The sequence below is a fragment of the Ovis canadensis genome, chromosome 3 (assembly GCF_042477335.2).
Source record: "Ovis canadensis isolate MfBH-ARS-UI-01 breed Bighorn chromosome 3, ARS-UI_OviCan_v2, whole genome shotgun sequence".
Taxonomy (NCBI): Eukaryota; Metazoa; Chordata; class Mammalia; order Artiodactyla; family Bovidae; genus Ovis; species Ovis canadensis.
The window spans coordinates 220483002-220504824 of NC_091247.1; the positions used below are offsets into that span (position 1 = coordinate 220483002).

The following is a 21823-nucleotide window of genomic DNA, read 5'->3' on the forward strand; positions in this document are numbered from 1 at the left end:
ACTGCAGGGTTGATCTCTGCTCCCAAGAGTCACTTCCTCCTAAAAGTGGGACAGCTGGCCCTGGCCCTGCCCTGTCTAACGAGTCTCATACACGTCTGAGGTTGGAAGAAGTACAGCTGTTAGGTCCCCGAACTTCCTGAAGACACTGGCATAGGGACCCCTGTACCTGAAACTCCTGACTGTGGGCTTCCTGAGACAGAGATCCCCAGTATGAAGGGGCCCAGGGACAGGCTCAGGGTGGGTCCTCACCTGAACATGTTGCAGGACTGAAGTTGCAGCCAGAGGAAGAGGCCGGGCTGTCGGGGCACTCCACCCCACCCACCAGGACAGGTGCCTCCCCACCCCCTCCCGGCCATCTGCTCCTGAGGCCTGAGTGGTCTCAGTGGGGATCAGGCCTAGGCATACCCCAGAGTCCCATAGCCACGGTTGACTACAAACTCACCCACCGCCGACGGTTCCTAGACTGGGAAGGGGGCTGAGGAGCAGGCCTGAAGGTGGACGGACACCCCATGGGCCTGAGGCACCACCTGGAGGTGTGCAGGCTTCGTCCATGCCCTGCAAGCCCGAGGCCTCCCCAGGAGGAGGCAGGGACACTGAGCAAGTGAAATGCAGGGACCAGCCACAGGCCAGTGCTGCCTGAGCATTTTGTGGGCCTTAAGTCAGCCAGACCCCCAAATCCCTGAGGTCACTACTTTTCCTCGCATTTCTCAGGTAAGGACACTGAGGCTCAGAGAGGTTAAGCCTGCCCAGCACCCATAGCTATGCTGGTGGAAGCAGGCTTGGGCCAGGATCTCGCTCTTGTTTAGGGCCCCTTGGTCCTGCCTTTGCTGCACCTGGGGAACAGCTTATAGCTGTGGGGGGACTGGTGGGCATCCCCCTGGCCCTCCAGCTGCATGAGGGCAGGCAGGCAGCAGGAGGGCGTTGTGCTCACTCTAGAAGTTTCTGCCAAGGGGGCATCATGCTGTCTCGAGCTCAGCGCCCAGTTTTCTGGGTCCCCCACCCCAGATCTCAGGTGCCTGAAATCAAGGGGAAGGGAAGGGTCAACACCAGGCTCAGGCTCCCCTCAGTGCCCAGAACATCTGTCTGACTCCTGGAAGTGCCTCCAGAGCCTGGCAGCAGCTGGTGGCTCCAGAGATGCTGCCGCAGGGAGGGGTCCCGCCACTGGCCTCACGCACGCATGTCCCACAGGCCCTACCCTATGTGGCCCTCCTGATCGTGATGCTGTTTTTCATCTACGCCGTGATCGGGATGCAGGTAGGACGGACTCCTGGCCCCCAGCCCACTTCCCCTAACTCCCCTCTTCTGGGGTCAGAGAGATCACCGGAAGTGGAACTCCTCCCCCCACCCCCATGGTGTCCCATGGGTACGCAGCTCAGAGACCCTCTCTCCCCATGGCCCACTGGATTCTGCTTCCTATAGAGAGTAACTCCCCCAAGTTACACAATGATTTGTTAATTATTCCTCAATGAAGTTTTCTTTTAAAGAGAAAAATGTTGTCTAGAATCTGCAGCCAAAAGAGAGGAAGGCCAGTGAGCCTTGCCCCTGCAAGACAGAGTTGCAGTCTCTGCCTCCACCAGCTCTCCCAGGGCCCCTCCCAAGGGCTGGGGGTGCTATTCTTGGATGTTTGTTCAAAGTGGAGGGCTGGGATGGGGGCTGGACAAGGCAGCAGGTGCCTGCCCCCACAAGGCCCTCTGAACTTTGTTCAGCTTCTGAGCCAGTCTGTCCAGGGTCAGCTGTGACCCTTAAAAAGACCACTGGATGCTGGGTGGGAACCAGGACCCCTGTGTCCATGGCTCGCTGACCCCATCCTCCCCGCTGCCAGGTGTTTGGGAAAATCGCCCTGAATGACACAACAGAGATCAACAGGAACAACAACTTCCAGACCTTCCCCCAGGCCGTGCTGCTCCTCTTCAGGTGGGTTCTCTGACAGCCGAGGCCCGATGCAGCCAAATAAATAACTATTTTAAAAAGGAAGACAACCTCTTTCGTGTACAGATAATGTTCTGGTCTGGGCAGCCTGCCATAACAAATGCCAAGGATGGATGGATGGATGGAGAGGCACAAACAGCAGGTGTTTTTTCCCCACATTTCTGGAGGCTGGAAGTTCAAGGTCAAGGTTACCAATGATTCCCATCCTGGTGGGAGCCTCTTCCTGGGCTGCAGACAGTGTCCTGTTGCCTGTGTCCCCACGCTGTGGAGAGAGAGGAGAGCGCGTCTCTTTCCTGCTCTGATAAAGATGCTGCTCCCATCATGCACCCCCAGCCCCACGACCTGTTCTAAACCTAAGTGCCTGCCAGCACTGTCACACTGATGTTTGGGGCTGCAACATGCGAATTCTAAGGGGACACAAACATTCCCTCCATATCAGGCAGTAGCTAATCCATAAATATAACAGATGAGCTCACACACTATCACTGTCTCAACACAATACTACAAGTTTTATCCCTTGCAATAAGACGAGAAAAGTAAACCAAAGGGCAAGAATTCAAGAAGAAACAAACGCCAAAGAAATGGATTGCCGAAGACCTGAGAAACAATGCAACTTAGAAATGAGCAGAGAAGTTGAGGATTGCTCCAAAGAAAATATGTGAATGACCAGTGAGCACATGAAAGATGTTCACCGTCACGAATCATCAGAGATCTGCAAGTTAAGACCACAGTGAGACCCCACCCCACCCCATCAGGATGGCTCCTGTGAGAGCACAAGTCCTGCTGAGGGGGCAGAGATAGTGGGACGTCTGTGCAATTCTAGTGCGAGTGTGAAAGGCCAACAGCCGCTGTGGAGGAACAGTATGATGGTTCCTCAAAATATGAAAAATAGATGAAAAGTTCCGTATGGCCCAGCAGTTCCACGTGTGAGCATATACTAATACCTGAAAGAATCGGAAGCAGGGCATCAAAGGGACACCTGCACCCTTGTCTTCGTGGCAGCCGCATTCCCAGTAGCTACAGCACGTCAGCAACTGTAGGTCCTTTGAGAGAAGAATGGATGAGCACAATGTGGGTACAACACAGTGGAACGTGATTCGGCCTTAAAAAGGAAGGATGTTCTGACACCTACTATGACAGAGACAAACCTTGAGGCCATGATGTTCAGTGAAACAAGTCATAAAAGGCCAGGTTTCCTGTACGATTCCACTTACGGGAGGTACTTGGTCAAAATCGTTGTTGTCGTTCAGTCGCTCAGTCATGGCGGATTCTTTGCGACCCCGTGGACTGCAGCATACCAGGCCTCCCTGCCCTTCACCGTCTCCCAGAGCTTGCTCAAACTCCTATCCCTTGAGTCAGTGACGGCATCCAACCATCTCATCCTCTGCCCTTCCCTTCTCCTCCTGCCCTCAGTCTCTCCCAGCATCAGGGTCTTTTCCAGTGAGTCAGTTCTTCACATCAGGTGGCCAAAGTATTGGAGTTTCAGCTTCAGCATCAGTCCTTCCAAAGAACACCAAGGACTGATCTCCTTTAGGATGGACTGGTTGGATTTCCTTGCTATCCAAGGGACTCTCAAGAGTCTTCTCCAACACCAAAATTCAAAAGCATCACTTATTCGGCACTACGCCTTCTTTATGGTCCAACTCTCACATCCGTACATGACCACTGGAAAAACCATAGCAGCTTTGACTATATGGACCTTTGTTGGCAAAGTAATGTCTCTGCTTTTTAATATGCGGTCTAGGTTTGTCATAGCTATTCTTCCAAGGAGCAAGCGTCTTTTAATTTCATGGCTGCAGTCATCATCTGCAGTGATTTTGGAGCTGAAGAAAATAAAATCTTGTCAGTGCTTCCAATTTTCCCCTTCTATTTGTCATGAAGTGATGGGACCGGATGCCATGATCTTAGTTTTTTCAATTTTGAGTTTTAAACCAGCTTTTTCTTGCTCCTCTTACCCTCATTGAGAGGCTCTTTAGTTCCTCTGGGCTTTCTGTCATTAGAGTGATAATCACCTGCATATCTGAGGTTGTTGATGTTTCTCCCGGAAATCTTGATTCCAGCTTGTGATTCATCAAGCCTGGCATTTCATGAGATATACTCTGCATATAAGTTAAATAAGCAGGGTGACAATATACACACTTGACATACTCCTTTCCCAATTTTGAACCAGTCCATTGTTCCATGTCCGGTTCCAACTGTTGCTTCTTGCCCTGCATACAGGTTTCTCAGGAGGCAAGTCAGGTGGTCTGGTATTCCCATCTCTAAGAATTTTCCAGTTTGTTGTGACCCACACAGTCAAAGGCTTTAGCATAGTCAATGAAGCAGAAGTAGATATTTTCTGAAATTCTCTTGCTTTTTCACTTTCTCCCAGCACAACCAATAATAAGTAAAAAAAAAAAAATTTTTTTAACTTGGTTACCTGGACAGAAGAAGATAAAGCATATTTCTATCTCCTATTAAACCCCAAAATAAATTTCATAGTAAGGGTTATTATGAAATTATTATGAAAAGCAAATTTTGTATCCTTTAGAACATATAGAAGGATATTTTTACAACCTAGAATGCAGCAGGATTTTTCAGACATGATGCAAAAAAAGCACAAAACTAAAGAAAAATTACAATTTGACCACACTGAAATTTAAAACTTCTATTCTTTTAATACACCATCAGTGGAGCTGGGAACGAGCCACAGAATGGAAGACATTGGTCACGAGGTGTGTAACAGAGGACTTATATAAAGAATGTATGAAGATGCCGCAAGTGAACAGGAAGACAGCCCAGGAGGCAGACCGCAAACACCTGCCATTCAGCAGATGAAATAAGATTTTTCATCATTTTAAAACCAAGTTAAAACAGCAATACATTATTATTTCACACCCCATCACATGAAATTCACTAATACCAAGCGTTGACACGTCTAAACTCAGAAACTGAATATAAGAGGGAGGAATGGAGTGGCGGGGTTGGGGGGCAGTGGACAGATTGGAGAGAGGCTAGTAAAAGGGCACAAACTTTGAGCCGTCAGATGAGTGAGGTCTGAGGTCTGAGCTGTAAAATGGTAACTGTAGTTGATGACATGGATCGTATCACTGAAACTTGCTAAGACAGTAGAACGTAAATGTTCTCACCAAAATAGGATAAAGCTGTGAGGGGATGAGTTTGTTATCAGGTGGGAGGAGCCCTTTCCAGCGGGCACGCACATCAGACCGTTGTGGTCTGCACTCCAGCTCACAGTCTCGTTTGTCAGTCACGCCCCGGTGGAGCTGAGGAAAGAGCTGGCCCATCTGTAGAGCAGTGGTGTCTCTCCTGCCTGATGCCAGAGCCTGAGTCGGATGGACGCTTGGAGAACAAGCAGGGTCAAGCACAGGGAGGACTCACCTGCTGTCCACTGGCGAGTCCACCTGGAAGCCAGCTTCCGTGAAGGCCCTGCGCGGTGGCTGCAGGCTCCCTGGTGACAGCATAGAAAGGAAAAGCCTAATCAGGCGGTGGGCTCTAGTGGAACATAGAGCACCTGCTACACAGGGTGAACAAACCAGAACTAAAATGTATCCAAATGGCTAAATCTCAACACTTGACAGGAATTGCAGAAAAAGGGACTTTGCAGAAAAGATGGAATGTGTTACCTTTCCCATAAAACTTTCAGGCATGGAGACAGTGTTGTGTGTGTATATTCTGTGGATATGCCAGTGCTGGGGGCCTGAGAAGCTTCAGACCCAATTCAGTGGTTCCCCCAGGAGGACGGCTGTGTGAGCCGCTCTGGGCATGGTCTGTCACAGGTGTGCCACTGGGGAGGCCTGGCAGGACATCATGCTGGCCTGCATGCCTGGCAAGAAGTGCGCCCCCGAGTCAGAGCCGGGCAACAGCACGGAGGGGGAGACGCCCTGTGGCAGCAGCTTCGCCGTCTTCTACTTCATCAGCTTCTACATGCTCTGCGCCTTCCTGGTAAGCCGGATGGGGCCAGCGGCCTTGCGTGCTGGGCGTGCGGTCCAGGCTGGGCTGAAAGCCTGCGTCCCTGGAACGGCCCAACAAGCTGGGAGGGGCAGGAGCTGGGCCGGGTGAGCTCAGCCACCTCCTCCTCGTCTCTTCTTGGCTCCTGCCTTCATGCCCAAGGACAGGAGGCCGCTCCAGCATCTCTGGCACTTTGATGAGGAGCGACAGAAGGGTGGTGGACAGTCTCCCCTGTCCTTGGCAGCCCCACCTTGGCAGCTGGCTGTAAGGGAAACTGCCAGCCCACAGTGGGGTTCATGCCGCATAACTGAGGGGAGCTGGTCAGGTCCTCAGTCAAGAGAGCCAAGTCCTGGAGGCCAGCGTTTCCATGGTGCCACATGGCTGGCCTTCGAGAGCGCCGGCCTCCGAGCACATGGTCCTGGCAGCCACAGCTCTCTGTGCCCATCCTCTGCAGATCATCAACCTCTTCGTAGCTGTCATCATGGACAACTTTGACTACCTGACGAGGGACTGGTCCATCCTGGGTCCCCACCACCTGGACGAATTTAAGAGAATTTGGGCAGAGTATGACCCTGAAGCCAAGTGAGTGCCCAGAGGGAAACCCAAGACCCCAACCTGAGAGGGTGTTGAGTGACCACATGTGGGAAAGAGAGTCGAGACGGGTTAGCACTGGGCGGACCCACTGCAAATCCTGACCTGCACAAGACACCAGGGTCAAGGGTCAAGGGCCAGCAATAGGAGGCCTTAGGCTGAGTGAAGACCATGTCTGCTTTTTTCCATTGAACAGGCAGGTGGTCATAATGTTGGAGCAACCAGTATGTACTTGAGTCAGGACGTCTGGGCCGGGCAGGGCCTGGCTGTATCCCTGCCACAGGTCCATCAGTCCAGGCATCATGCTTAGTTGACTCTCAGAAAAGTGTCAGATGGTTAGATGGTCAGATGGTTAATTGATGGAATCAGCAGTAAATACCGACAATTTCATTGCCTGCTAAAATCCCTTCTACCTTTCATTGCCTACTGAAATATAGCACTGATGGAAAATTGCTCCTTAGAAATCTAAACATGTAGATTGGTTTTTGAGTTTTACCACCCAGTTCTACAGCTTGGCACCAGTTTGATCACTAGGGTCCAGCTGTGGAGAGTTCCTCCCACAGGAGACCCCACCCTTGGGCTCAGCAGTCCTGGGCTGCCAGCCTAGACCTTCCTCCTGACCTTCCCTCCTCTCCTGCCTCTTCCAGGGGACGTATCAAGCACCTGGATGTGGTGACCCTGCTCCGGCGGATTCAGCCCCCCCTGGGTTTTGGGAAGCTGTGCCCTCACCGTGTGGCTTGCAAAGTAAGAGATGGACTGGGCTCATGGGAGACACAGCGTAGGGGGGCGAGACACCCTCCGGGTACCCTGGGCAGGCCAGTGTGCCCCTGCAGGGATGAGGGTAGTCTTCATGAGCCTAAAGAAAGGACTGAGCCAAAACAGGCACTGGGGCTCCTTCCCTGCGGCATACATGTCCTCAGACAGTGAAGGAACCACAGAGTGACGTGCACACACGTTTTGAGGCTCCCCCCACCCGACTCCCACATCCTCCTGCCTTGGAGGTACCTCAGGGGTTCCACAGGCGGGTCCTTCAAGAACCAGCAGCTGTGCTGACTGCTGTGCCCCCTCCCCAGCGGCTGGTCTCCATGAACATGCCCCTGAACAGTGACGGGACCGTCATGTTCAACGCCACGCTGTTTGCCCTGGTCCGGACAGCCCTGAGGATCAAGACGGAAGGTAAGATCATGGGGGTGGCCGGGACCCCTAGTGGAGACAGCCAGAGCTGAGCTCGGTGCCTTCGGGGTCCCGGGGCCCCCTGCCCTTGGGGTGTCAGAGCTGCAGCCCAGCGTGATCCTCCCCTACCCCCCTGCCCCAGGGACATCAGCGGAACCAGGCCTGCTCAGGCAGCCTTTGTTCCTTGAGTGGCCTCCTTGCCTGTGACTTTTAGAGATTGTACCAGTGACCCCTTGAGTGAAGTTCAGATGGCAGGAGGTGAGCGCTTCCTGAAGTGGGCCGAGCCCTTGCACCATGGGGCTTTATCAGCTGCAGGTGGATCTCAGATGTCCAGCTTTCCTTGCAAAGTAAACCCTTGTGTCGTCAGGAAGGGGTCACAGTGGATGTGACCATGGTCCAGGTCAGCACAGGCCTGCCCACATACAGGCACAGCCAGCCAGCAGGTGGCATCAGAGCCCCCTGCACTTGTTCAGGGCCATGCCATTTGGAGGCAGGGACCGTCTTCTGGTTTGTACCGCAGCAGCCCATGGCCAGCAGCAGCTGGGCTGGGCTGTGCTGACCCACCATCTTTGTGGCCGATTGGTGTCAGAACTGCTCTGGGAGGGCGGAGGTGCACCCAGGGAGCTGTAGCTGCTCCCAGCATCCTGCAGCAACTCTTGGAGCTGGGGCATGCTTGAGACGGAGTCCCAGCACCTGCCCTGAACACCGAGTCTGCATCCTGTGCCAGCCGCGTGCGTGGGTCACCTGAGCAAAGTCTGAAACCCAGCAACATAGTCACTAGAGAAAACCCGGCAGTGTCATTTTTCCCTTCAGACCTTTGGATCTGAGGCTCAGGCTGCCCATCCCATCTCCCAGAGGAGCCCTGGACAGGAGGACGAGGGGGCTAGACCGTGATAACACACGGCGCTCTCTCCACCTCGGTTTCTTTGTGAAACAAGAAGGCAGTGACATGTGGCATTCAGTTCAGTGGACAAGCCAAGAGGCGCCTTCCCTCAGCTAAATCCTCCCACAAAATGACATAAATATCCAGGATGAAGAACAGGAATCCAGGATGAAGAATCAAGACCCATGTCAAAATTAGGAGCTAATATTAAAAAAAAGAAAACTCTTAGTAGTTCAAGTTCGGCTGCTCAGTAAAAAGATACTCAGGCTGAAGAGTGGCCAAGGCCACAAGTCAAGCTGGAATAGGCATGAACAGGCCTGTTTCTGCCCATAAAAGACTGGAATGGACAAGGTTGGGTGTACATGCATGTGTGACCAGGAGGGCTAGGCAGGAAGCTCACTGACACGTGAGCTGTGGTTGCCGCAAGCATTGGACCCAGCCATGACTTCTGTTCACTACTTTTACCTTCTTCCCTTTCCCAAACTTTCCACAATGACTGTGATTACAATTCTGTCCAAGAGGAAAGGTTTGTTTATCCAAGGAGGGAAGAAATGAAGACTCCCGGAAGGAGCATGCTGTGGTCCTGAAGGCTTGATATAAAGTGAGGATGTACATTTTCGTCCTGTGGAAGAATGAGATACACTGATGCCTGAAGCCCAGAGTCAGCATCATCAAGATAGTCGTCAGACTGAAGCAGGTCCCAGCCGAAGAGCCAGACACAAACAGCCTGTTCGGCAGTGGAGAAAGTAGACCCCTAGGGGCCCCTGATCTCAGGACCCCATCTCCTGGTTTCTGCCCCACATGAGGTTTTGCTGCCTCCCCAGGAGGAGACCCAATAGAGGCCTTTGACTCAGAAGCCCCTGGGTATGGACACTCCCGCGGGTCTGCAGGGAGACCACTCTTCCTCCCAGTGGCCCTCCTGGCAGGTGGCTGTTGGGCTTAGTCTGGCCCTGGCAGCCCCCACGAGGAGAAGCCGCGAGTGGAGTGCAGGGTTCCCCCTGGCTGCTGAGCGGCAGGTGGGGGCAGGGGAGAGCTGGCCAAGAGGGCATGGAGGTGGGCCACAGGAACCTGCCGAGGAAGAGACAGAACCCACGTTCAGGGCCGCTGGGCAGAGCCCTCAGGCAGCCGTGTGGGCTCCCGCACAGGGACCAGCCTAGCCCACCAGAGGCCCAGGGGACAGCTGCCAGTCAGCCTGTGTGCCCCCACAGGGAACCTGGAACAGGCCAATGAGGAGCTGCGGGCCATCATCAAGAAAATCTGGAAACGGACTAGCATGAAGCTGCTGGACCAAGTGGTGCCGCCTGCAGGAGGTGAGTACCCACCCCCAATCCCTGGGCACATGCAGGTCCCACGTTCAGCCTGCGCGAGACCTACCTGTTCCGACTGGAGCCTGGTCCTAGCCTGAGGTCACTGGGGAGGCCAGGCAGGCCCCTGGATGCCTGCAGGTTTGGGAGAACGTCAAGGAGACTGCAAGGTAGGGGCTTTCCCGTAACCCACCCGGCTAGGAGCTGTGGGGTGACAGGGACTTGGGGGAAGAGCCCCCAGGACCCCCTCTTTTGTTTCTCCTGAGGGGGGTTATGACCCCCTAGGACCCCCTTTTTGTTCCTCCTTGACAACCCTGTCTATCTGTCTTGCGTATCCAATTACTAAAATATAACTCTTTAATACAAAATATATTGTTGGATTGGCCAAAAAGTTCATCCAGATTTTTCTGTAAGATGCTTCTTCAGAAAAGCCCAAACAAACTTTCTGGCCAACTCAGTATAATCAAAGTTTTTCAGTGAATAAATGCTTAGGGGCAATTGTGCCCAAAGCTGTGGGCACCTGGAGCTCAGTTAGGTTTAAAAAGCAAGGTAGGAGATCATTTTGATGATAAGCTAATTTTCTGTGAGAAAGGAGAGGATACTAATCCATGTGGGGCTTCCCTGGTGGCTCAGCAGTAAAGCATCTCCTTGCAATGTAGGAGCTGCAGGAGACTCAGGTATGATCCCTGGGTTGGGAAGATCCCCTGGAGAAGGGAATGGTTATCCACTCCAGTACTCTTGCCTGGAGAGTCCCATGGACGGAGGAGCCTGGTGGGCTACAGTCCGTGGGACCACAAAGAATTAGACACAACTGAAGCAACTGAGCATGCATACAAGAATATATTTGCTGAGTTGCAGAAAGTATTTGCATAAAGAATCTCTGGGAGAATACTCAGGAAATGAATGAGAAAGGTTATCTGAAAGGAAATGGGAATGGGATACCCTTCACTGTACACAGGTCTTTTTGTATATTTTTGTCTTTTTCAACCATGTGTGTGGAGAGTGTCTTTTCAAAAAAATTAAATTGATCGCTTCTCAACCTTTTGTCTAAGATCAAGTGTTGTATCTGTTCTTATCAGTTTAAAAAAGTTAAACTGAGAAAACCTAAGAAGCTGAGAACTCCCAGACAGGGTCCAAGCCCCCATTTACCTCCAACCCTGTCCTCCCTTTGCTCTCAGATGACGAGGTCACAGTGGGCAAGTTTTACGCTACTTTCCTGATCCAAGAGTATTTCCGGAAGTTCAAGAAGCGCAAAGAGCAAGGCCTGGTGGGCAAGCCCTCCCAGAGGAATGCCCTGTCCCTGCAGGTGAGGGGCCCTTGCCCCTGGGGACCTCCTCCCACCTCTGCCAGGTTCCAAGCTCCCACGGGTCCCTTCCTGAAATTCCGAGCCTGCAGGGGGCCTTTCCCCTCCCGCCCTGACTCCTGCGCTCACTGCCCTCTGTAGTCCTGGACTTTCAGCCCTCCTGAGCTCACGGAGTAGGGGAAGGGCTGGGGGTCTACCGATGCCTCTGAGACTGCCTCTCAGCAGGCCTGCACCCACTGTGGACCCCCAGAGCTGGCCTTCTTGGGGAGAGGCAGAGGGGAAGGTGGGTGGCGGGTCGGGTGGGCGCCTGGGCCCTCACGCCCTGTCCCCTCGGCCCAGGCTGGCCTGCGCACCCTGCACGACCTGGGGCCTGAGATCCGCCGGGCCATCTCTGGGGACCTGACCGCCGAGGAGGAGCTGGACAAGGCCATGAAGGAGGCTGTGTCTGCAGCCTCAGAAGATGACATCTTCAGGGTAGGTGGGCACCCAGCCGCAGTCTACAGCCTCTATAACCTGGGTTTGGGGCAGGAGGGCGAGTGTCCTGAACCCGAGGAGAAGAACCAGCCCTGTGCCCCCAGCTCTCCCACTCCTCTCCCCACCCCACCCCTGCCACCCCCCTCAGCTCTCCCCACCCCCTCCCTCTGCCTCCATCCAAGCCTAGCCCTTCTCAAGCTCACAGAGCATCACTGGGCCTTGGAGGAGCAGGAAGCCATTTTCCTAAGGAAGTGCTTCTGAGGAGACGCTTCTTCATTACACATTGGAAAGTGGTGGCCTTGGAGCCACATTTAAGCCACAGGCCTATTTTGTCTGCCAACCTTTGAACGCATGGCTCATTCAAAAAATCTAGACTTCCAGCGTCTCAGAAAAATCAGAAGACGTGTGGGTATCAGGCAGCAGACGCCTGGAAGCCAGTGGCGACCTGGACTTGGACCATGAGGTCTCCAATCCCGAGCGTCCCCTCCAGCCCTCCACCTTGCTGGATACCGAGGCTGTCAACAGTGCTAACCATGGAAACTAGAGCCCACTGGGATTCTGAGGCCCTTGTGCCCAGATCTCTTCACGAACCCCAAGGCACTTGGCTAAAAATCCTACAGCAAGTGAGACGTGGCCGCCCAGATCTGAGGCAGAGCTGCTCACCCTGCCCTCCCAGCCCTGCCAGGCTCCCAGGTGGCAGGAACACGGGGTGAGAGGGGCCCAGCCCTTGAGGGTCCTGTCCTTGCCATCCTTCTCCCCCTTGCTGTGAAACGTGCCTCACTGAATGGCTCAGGGACACCCTAGCATGTCAGCATGACCCGAGAGACCCCAGCCTGGCAGAGGCTCCTTGCCCAGGGCAGGGAGGGAAGCTGGAAGAGACACGGACTCCAAATCTGAAATCTAGGGCTCCCCGGGGAAGGAGGCCGTGGTGGGTGTACTTGCTGTGGTGATTCTCAGAACCGCTTGGCCAGCGCAGTTTCCAGCTCACTGAGCCAGCCGGGTCCTTGTCTGTCAATCCCCTTGGCACCTTCTGGCCCCTTTCTCTGCCCCTCAGCCCCCACGAGCCTGCCTGCCCCAGGGAAGGGTCTCCATTCCAGACAGTCACTGCGCCTGCCCCCCATCCCATTGGTCCCGGAAGGAGGTCCTGTCACCCCTGCACCTGTCGTCCCCCGAGGGGTCTCAGGGGACTGCCTGGGCCCTTCCAAGCTGCCTGGCCCGCAGGCAAGAGGCCTGGTCAGCTGGGTGCTGCCCAGCGTAGTTGAGCTCCCTGCCTCCCCCGCGGGCCAGCTCTTCACCCACCGCCCTCTCTCTGTCTCTCCTCCCACAGAGGGCCGGGGGCCTGTTCGGCAACCACGTGGGCTACTACCCCAGTGATGGCCGGGGCGCCTTCCCCCAGACCTTCACCACCCAGCGCCCCCTGCACATAAGCAAGGCAGGCAACAGCCAGGGGGACACTGAGTCCCCTTCCCACGAGAAGCTGGTAGACTCCACCTTCACCCCCAGCAGCTACTCATCCACAGGCTCCAACGCCAACATCAACAATGCCAACAACACCGCCCTGGGCCGCTGCCCCCGCCCCGCTGTCCACTCTGGTGCTGTCAGCACCTTGGAGGCCCGCGGGCCCCCCTTGTCCCCTGCCATCCGGGTGCAGGAGGCCTCATGGAGGCACAGCTCCCAGAGGTAAGCTGGGACGTGGAGGGGCTCGGGGAGGAGCGTTTGGCCGGCAGACCCACCTCAAGCTGGGGTGGACCACTGCTGCTGCCGGGACCCTGGCCAGAGGGCAGGTGGATGCTCAGGGAGGCACCGTGGCCCCACTGGCCAGCACGTGTCCTGAGGTGCCCGCCTCTAGACGGGGCAGAGGAGCCCTGGCCCGACCCCTGAGATGTTTGTGTCCTGGAGTCTCCGCCCGCCGGGCCCTTCTCAAGTCTCTGCCCAAATCTGGCCTTGGGGCCAACTGGGACGGGACGGGGTCCCCCTCATCTAGAGGCAGGAGGCCCTTTGGTGGGGCACTCGCCTGCTCTGCCCCAGCCTGGGGCGATTCCTGGTCATCCTGCCAGCATCTCCAGCCCCTGGCCTTTCCTTCCACTCTCTGCTCCCCGGTGAGCCAGGACCCCCAGCTGGGATGTGCTGGGCTGGTGGTACCCACCCCACGCTCTGGGCTTCGGGCAGCATTTACGTTGGCAGCTCTGGGTTCCACAGCCGGGGGATCTGGCTGCTTCACCCGAGCAGAACAGCTGTGCCAGCAGGAGCTCAGGCCCAAAAGTGACCTCAAACCCCCAACCTGTGTCCTGAGCAGCCTTCATCCCTTCCAGAAGCAGGCTCCCCGCCTTGGTGTTCGTGCCCCCTTCACCACCATGCCTGAGTTAGCCATGGCCCCAGCCCTGGGCCATGTCCCTCCCCTCGCAGCTCAGGGCTGAGTGGGGGTGAGGCCAGCTCTGCCCCCAGGGGTGCTGCCTGCCTGCTGTGACTCTCCACCCCCAGCTTACTCCGTGTGCCCCACCACGCCCTCCCCTTCCTGTTCATGCCAGCGAGAGCCTTCCCGTGTCATGTGTCCCTCACCTGGGGGAGGGCATCCCCTCCAGGGGAGGTCAGGGCCTCCCCTGAGAACCACTCGGATCCTCCCTGAGTGGCTGATGGGCCCCAGGTCAGAACTGGACAATGACCCCCCACTCAGTTCTGAGAGGATGAGCCGAGATGACTCCCAGATTCCCTGTGAGTCTGAGCATAAAGGGACCCCAACTCTCAGGACCTTTAGGGAGAAAGATGGACACAGATGGGAAAGGGGGGCCTTTCCCATCTAAAGACCACATGACCCAGTGAACAGAAGCCCAGGGCCCAGGGGAGAGCTGGGCCCAGGGGAGAGCTCAGCCCAGGGCACGTTCTGGCATGAGGGTCTCAGCTCAGGAGACTCAGGGGACTCAGGCTCAGGCCCCTGTGCTCAGAGGAGCAAGCCCCTGTGTGAGGCCTCTTCTCTGCTTGGCTCTAAGAATCAACATCAAACTCAAGGCATGTCAGCTATGACCCCAGGAAGCCCCCAGCAAGTGCCCACAGGCCCCACTGTCTACAGCAGCAGGAGGGACAGCCCCTCCCCCTGCCCCCACCCCAGCCCTTGTGTAGGATCTCACCACCCCACCCTCCAAAGCACCATCTCATCGGCTGCTTCATTTATCACAACCGAAGCCACACAAACAGACAGTTGTACTGGTGGGGATGCTGAGGCATGAGTGGGCAACGTGACTTGTGCCGGGGAAAACTGACCAGCTCAGAACTCAGATCTCCTTGGATCCTAATCCCGAGGCCCCTCCCCTGCATGGAACCCTAACAGGAACACTCCTGGGTCCGTCAGTGGTGGTGGTGGTCCCTACCTGCTGGGAGAGGGGAGGGGCTGGCAGCTGCTGACATTTGTCTCCATGCTGGACACTTTAGGTGCCCCTCCCGGGACAGCCCAATAGCCATGCTGTGTCAGGAAGAGGCCCCTGGGGACGAGACCTGTGCCGTGCGTGTGGACGAGGACGCAGAGCACAGCAGCGAGCCCAGCCTGGTCTCCACGGAGATGTAAGCTTGACCCTCCCTGGGGAGGGGCCCCCAACTCCTCCTCCAGCAGCTGCAAAGAGGAAGGAAGCCCCCAACTCTGGTTAGCTTGACGCTTGCTTGAGAAATGATGCTTCCAGGGAAATGTCTAATGTTTCCCTAAGCTTTTTTGACTGTGACCAGACATCGTAAATATAGTTTACAGTGAAGCTCAGTAGATACACACGTGCATACCTTGGCTGGCTCAGACGGTGAAGAATCTGCCTGCCGTGCAATAGACCCAGGTTTGATCCCTGGGTCAGGAAGATTCCCTGGAGAAGGGAATGGCAGCCCACTCTTTATTCTTACCTAGAGATGCCCATGGACAGGGGAGCCTGGGGGGCTACAGTCCATGGGGTCGCAAAGAGTCAGACACAACTGAGTGACTAACACTTTTAAGTAGGACTGTTCCTGAAACTGCGTATAATAAGGCTGACAGCAGAGGGCGCTGTTGGCAGCCGTAACTGAGAGCTCCACCAGATCCAGTTAAAGGGAAGGGTTTTTAAACTGCAGGTCCAGACCTGTGAGGGGGCTGTGACATTTGCTTAGTCAGTTACAACCAGCACTCCTAAAAGAAAGCACAGGACAGGGCAGGACAGCAGGAAGTAGCGTGGCCAGCGTCCCAAAGGCAGCACTGTTTTGTGAAGATTTGTTGCCAAGTCTCATAACTATTAATAACCTGTGACTATTCACCAAGCTGAAGCCGTGTTAGACGCTTTCCTGAGAGAAACGCTTCATCACGAGGAACTGCCAGCCCTTCTGGCTTCTGACATTCGGAGGAGGGATTAATACGTGGCCACTCACCATCATCTGTGCCCTCTGCACACGCTCGGTGCTCACAGGCCACTGCCCGGCGTGGATGAGCCGGCCTTGGCAGCCAGCGAGGGGTTATGAGAGGATCTCCGGGAGGAAAGCAGAAGAGATTGCCTACCTAGCTGCTCACCCAGCGGTGGAGACAGCAGGGCACAGACATTCAGAGGAGCTAAGGGTCAAACAGAAGCTGGGTCCTCAAGAGCGGGCACGAGCTGAACAGTAAGACAGTGTTACAGGAGGGTGGCCAAGCCGACAGTAAGAGGAACGTCTGGTGGGATTTACCCAGCACCTTCCTGGCTCGTGGTCCGCGCAGCTGGAGGACAGCTGCTGTCCTGAGGGCACCGGAGGGCAGCCTCGCTGGCGACAGGAAGGGCTGAATGCCAAGGCAGCTCCACTGGGGCCTGTGCATTCAGCCTAGGGCCTGCAGCGGCTGTTTTCAGGGAAGTGCCCCAGGCCCGGGCGCAGTGGATGCAGGCTCGGGGCCTGGGGGTCTGAGTCCAGCCCTCCTTGTGGCCATCACGCGCCCCAGGCCAGGAGGAGCCATTTCCCACTGAGTTCCCCTGAGAAAGTCCAGGAGCCATTGACTAGACACCCCAAGGTCCCCCCACCATGTCACCAGTGACCACACGCCTGTGCTCCTGCTGACCAAGGGTGGGCAGGCCAGGAGAACGTGGGGAGGCATGAGCTTAGGCTCTCCCTGGGAGGGGCTGCATAGGCAGCATCCACCTGCGAGCACAGAGGAGTCCAGGCCGTTCCAGAGAGGAGCTGTGGACCGAGAACTGTGTTCCAGCTTTCTCAACCGCGATGACCGATTTGTGCACACCTGCCAGCATCAGAGGCGTGGGGGGCACACAGAGAACAGGCCAGAGGAGCCGGGAGCTTCTGCTGCCCTGTGGCCTGTAGAAGGCAGCGTCGGGGTCCCCTCACTAAGGGAGAATCAGAAGTCCTGGGGTGACAGTCTCAAGTCCTCTGTTCCAGGCTCTCCTACCAGGATGACGAGAATCGGCAGCTGACTCCCCCCAAGGAAGACAGGAGGGACGTCCGTCTGTCCCCAAAGAGGGGCTTCCTGCGCTCCGCCTCCCTAGGTAACCCCATCCCCTCCCGCCTCCCTGGGTAACCCCACCCCCTTCTCTAGAGGCAGTCAACCCCTCCCCAGTGATGACAAGGCACACAAGGGTGACCAAGGAGTGTCAAGGCCTGGCTGCGATGGCCTCCCGGATGGACCCCAGGGTGGAGCTGGCCTGGGGCTGGACATGTGCTAATGTTGCATCTATGCGGGGGACATCCTTGCACCTCCTTGGGTGTGAGCTGTCGCAGCCACGTCCTCTTTCCGTGCTGAGTCATCACCTGTGTGCAGGTCGAAGGGCCTCCTTCCACCTTGAATGTCTGAAGCGACAGAAGAATCCCGGGGGAGACGTCTCTCAGAAGACAGTCCTGCCTTTGCACCTGGTTCACCATCAGGTAGCCCCACCTGGGGACAGGCCGCTGCCCCTCCCCCGCGGGCTGGGTTTCCTGTGACGAGGAGCAGGCCTCCAGACCCCCAGTCGCCCTTCCTGTCCCACACCACTACTGCATCCCCTCCCCTGCCCAAATAGCCTTCGGGGAAGGGCTCTGCATACCCGAGGACCGTGTACCCCCAGGCAGGACACCCAAGTGGTCCTGGAGAGACCCTGGGAGGTTGGAAGGACCAGCAGCTCTCATCTCCCTCCAGTGGCCAGCTGTTCCCTCCCCAGAACTAACTGTCACTCGTAGCTAGAGCCTGGACATTGAGCAGCACAAAATTAGATCCATGAAATATGGAAATAACCAAAGAATCTCCCAGCAACATGGTCAGGGCAGAGATATGTCAGGAAAGCAGGTCCAGGCAGATTCAGTAGTTGAACTGGCTCTTGGGCTGAGTGACCCCAAGTGAGGGGGTGAAACCCAAGACCCCAGCTTCAAGCTCCTCTTAGGACCTTTGACCCAATGGAGGTTTCCAACAGCTGAACGATCCCCGAGGCCGGTCTCTCTCCTCCCAGCAAATCAGGGTCTAAACTGGACTCTCCCCCACCTTCTCACCTCCTTGATTACACTTCCTTATCATGAGCTTTTGCTTTAAATGGCTTTTTTATCCCAAAGGTGTTTGGTGCCCATTAGGGCTTATAGTCAGCACAAGACAGAGTTGCTCTGCCCGGGTGAGGGCATTTCTGCTCAGGTTTTGCTCAGCCTGAGTGCTGTTGCCAGAGAATGCGTGGTCTCCATGGGGCTTTCTGGAATGTCAACAGCTCTCTGGGGGCCCCAGGGAGGAGAGGCCGGCAGGCTGGGAACACCACATGCACTGCTGAGGGATTCCTAGGAGCTGGTCTCTCCTCTGCTGATGGTGCCCAAAGGAAGACCCTCCCTCTCTTTGTTCTGCCTTCGTGATCCCCTCCAACCCATCTTTGGCCCTCGGGCTGGGCCTCCCCTCTAGGCAGGGTCACTCCCCATGGCCTATCACATCAGAGCTGGTGGAGAGAATACACAGCCAACGGGGGCAGGGCTGGGACTAGAGGGAAGATGACCTTGAGCCCACTGGGCCTTGGCCTTCTGAGCTCAGGGGAGAAGGATCCCGGCTGACCGATGTCACAGGGTCTGTTAGGGCAGTCGAGACGATCCCTGGGTCTGGGTGCATGACCGCGAGGGTGCAAACGCCGGGAGGGGTCAGAGACAGGGACAGGGTGGAGGTCCCCTGACTCAATGCTCTCCCATCCTGTCCACAGGCGCTGGCAGTGGCGGGCCTGAGCCCCCTCCTGCAGAGAAGCCATCCCCCCGGGACCCTCCCCCCACCACGCCTCACACCCCCCGCCACACCTGGCCCAGCCTGGCCTCTGCGGCCTGTGCCCACCCTGCGGCTGGAGGGGGCTGAGTCCAGCGACAAGCTCACCAGCAGCTTCCCATCCATCCACTGCGACCCCCACGTCAGGGAGCCCACGCCCTGTGGGGTCGTCGGCACCCCCCGGAGGGCCCGGCCCGTGTCACTCACTGTGCCCAGCCCGGCAGGGCCCCAGGGCCGGCCATTCCACGGCAGTGCCAGCAGCCTGGTAGAGGCGGTGAGTGCTTGGGCAGTGCCTGAGGGCTGGGCGGTAGAGGGGTTCAGACAGAACGGAGGAGAGCCTGGGTTCTCCCAAGCACATGGAACATCAAGTCTCTTGGCCAGAAAGACACTCACTTAGGTCTCCAATCCATGTGAGTGCCCAGCAGGCTGAGGAAGAGCGGTCACACCAGCCAGGAGATCAGTGGAGCTCTGCGGGGAGGGGCCGTGAGTGAACTCGGAGCGGGAGGAGGGGACAAGGCAGGTTGGGAGCATACTGGACAGGAGGGGGTCGCCTAGGCTCAGCTGCTGCGTCCCCAAGGCCACCAGGAAGGGGGCAGGTGCTTCAGGACAAACGGGGTGGGTGCCAGGCGTTTCCACACACACACACACACACTGTCCCCAGATCCTCAGCCCCCAAATGCAGCCGGGGCACTGGGCCAGGTGTCACCAGAGAAGCCTGACAGTTGCCTGGAAAGAGTCACGTGGGGTGTCAGGGCACCCCGGGGGAGGACCCTGGGGGAGGACCAGGCGCCTGCTCCCTCCGTGCATGCAGCCCGCCTGCATCTGCTGACAGGGCCCCACCCCGAGAGGCCCCTCCTCGGGCCTGCACACCCGAGTGTCCTGGGGCACTCCATCACACTCCTTCCTGGCGTGCAGGCACACCCACACCTGTGTGCACACACACGCAGGCACGCATACACACACTTTTCCCCAGGCGACCCCTCGGAAGCCCCTGCGCCAGCCCCACGGGGAAGGGCTGGGCTCACAGCAACGTCCCCGGTCCCTGTCCCCCAGGTCTTGATCTCGGAAGGATTGGGGCAGTTTGCTCAGGACCCCAGGTTCCTCGAGGCCACCACGCAGGAGCTGGCCGATGCCTGCGACATGACCATCGAGGAGATGGAGAGTGCAGCCGACGACATCCTCAGTGGGGGCGCCGGGCAGAGCCCCAATGGCACCCTGCTCCCGTGTGCAAACTGCAGGGACCCGGGGCCGGACCGAGCGGGGGGCGTGGAGGACGCAGCCTGGGCGCCCAGCGCCGAGCCCCGCCAGGGCGCAGAGGAGCCCCGGGACAGCAGGGCCTTCGCCAGCGGCCTGTAGCAGCCGGGCTGGAGACGCCGGCTTTTTATTTGTCTCAATGTTCCTAATGGGTTCGTTTCAGAAGTGCCTCACTGTTCTCGCGGCCTGGAGTTAACCGGAACAGCGTCTTCATTCATTTCGTGGGGACAAGACCAAGTCGGTGGCCAGGAGAGAAGCAGCCGCAGTCCGTGTCCAGCGGGGGCGGTGGGGGCGGGGGCGCGGGCGCCAGGGAGGGGTCCGCCTTGGCTTCCCAGCCCTCACCCAAAGGACCCTATGCTAAACGGGTGTCTTTCAACTTTGCTTGTAAAAAAACTCATTTTGCACATATTCTGTATGAGCCTCACTGTCCCCATAGAGCCAGGGCCCTGTGCGTCCACAGAAGGAAGGAGGACCCGGCCCGCCCCTGGGGAGGAGCAGGCCGGCCACGGCCACCCACGCCACCTGTGTCTGGACCCTTCCTGCCAGGCCACAGTCGCGGGCCCAGGGGAGCGGGCGTGCCCGCCGGGCCAAGACCAGTGGTGACTGTCCAGCGCGCTTTTGTTTTGGGGTTTGACATTTTTCTTGACAGCATGTTGTAGTTTTCATTTGGGTTTTTTTTTTTAATATATAATTTTGTTTTCCCAGGGGGAGGGGAGAAAGAAGAGTGTTTACAACGTTTTGCAGCCACGCACCTTACTGTCTTCACTTTTGCAAATGTAGATTGGATTTGGTTTTGTTGTGTTATTTAGCAGTCGGTTTCTTTTTCTACGGAGGATTCAGCTGAGCCGCCGTAGGAGGGTTTTGTCAGCCATCATGTACACCCAATAATTTGTTATAATTTCCGCAGGTAGTGACAAGATTTTTTTGATTTGGTTTCCTAATTTAAAAGTGTAGGGTCTTGCACAAGCGAGTATAGTGGTGGGTGCCCGGGGTCTCCGAGTGTGCGTGCCGTGTGTGCGGCGGGTGGTATGTGTGTGGTGGGGGCTAGTCTGCAGCCGCCAGGCCTCCCGCAGGTCCCCTTCAGGCTCAGCCGTAGGGAGGCCTGAATCTGGGGCCATTTGAAAGCAAAAACAAACCACTGTCTCCGCTTCTGAAACGGGAATCAGTAACTGCATTTTCTGTCCCACAAGATATGCAAAAACAATGCAATAATATTCATTTTACAAATACAATTGTGAGTTGTGTTGGCATTAAAACTGTATTTAAAAAAACCACACAGAAATTTAAGGGAGAAACTCAGAAGGCTTTTCGCTTCGATTTGTTCTATGTGACGTTTCACTGCGTTGATGGTGTTTCTGCTGAAGAGACCGTTATACTTGAATTCAGGTCAGTCTCAGTATTTTACAAATATTTTTTTAAAACTGAATTGCAATTGTGCCAAGCGAATATAATGAATTAAGTTTGTTTTTGAATCCACTTCTTGTATATTTGCTGCATGTAAGTAAATCATTTTGTATTTGGAGTGTGACAAGCCTTACCTTTGAGCTCTTAAGTGCTTTTCTACGTGTGGCTGGGAAGTGGGACGGCTCTTCTCGGTTGTGTGTCGAGTGCCGGCACCACCCGTGTGGGTCCCACGCAGGCTTGGGCATCGCTGTTTTGCATATCTTGTGTTTGCTTCCGTTTGCCTCCACTTTCCCCAGCCTGGGTGTAGGTGTATCCATATCTTGCTTTGAGAGACCAGGACTTGTCTATTCCACCCTTACTCTGTCCGCTCTGCCCCGGTTCTT

General features: G+C 56.2%; 1 protein-coding gene and 1 pseudogene across 3 annotated transcripts in view; both read left to right on the forward strand.

The window, feature by feature from the left end:
• Positions 1-21564, forward strand: part of CACNA1C (calcium voltage-gated channel subunit alpha1 C) — a 387548-nt gene extending 365984 nt beyond the window's left edge. For all 3 annotated transcript variants that reach the window (XM_069585942.1, XM_069585940.1, XM_069585941.1), the window contains 15 exons: positions 1189-1254; positions 1823-1914; positions 5706-5871; positions 6332-6459; positions 7116-7212; positions 7542-7644; positions 9733-9834; positions 11007-11134; positions 11471-11605; positions 12933-13285; positions 15032-15160; positions 16967-17073; positions 17346-17449; positions 18727-19056; positions 19836-21564. In XM_069585942.1, coding sequence (XP_069442043.1) covers positions 1189-1254; positions 1823-1914; positions 5706-5871; positions 6332-6459; positions 7116-7212; positions 7542-7644; positions 9733-9834; positions 11007-11134; positions 11471-11605; positions 12933-13285; positions 15032-15160; positions 16967-17073; positions 17346-17449; positions 18727-19056; positions 19836-20138 — 2343 coding nt within the window. In that variant the 3' untranslated portion in view covers positions 20139-21564. The remainder of the gene's footprint in view (positions 1-1188; positions 1255-1822; positions 1915-5705; positions 5872-6331; positions 6460-7115; positions 7213-7541; positions 7645-9732; positions 9835-11006; positions 11135-11470; positions 11606-12932; positions 13286-15031; positions 15161-16966; positions 17074-17345; positions 17450-18726; positions 19057-19835) is intronic.
• Positions 10856-11061, forward strand: LOC138438524 (U2 spliceosomal RNA; annotated as a pseudogene).
• Positions 21565-21823: the final 259 nt, after the last annotated feature.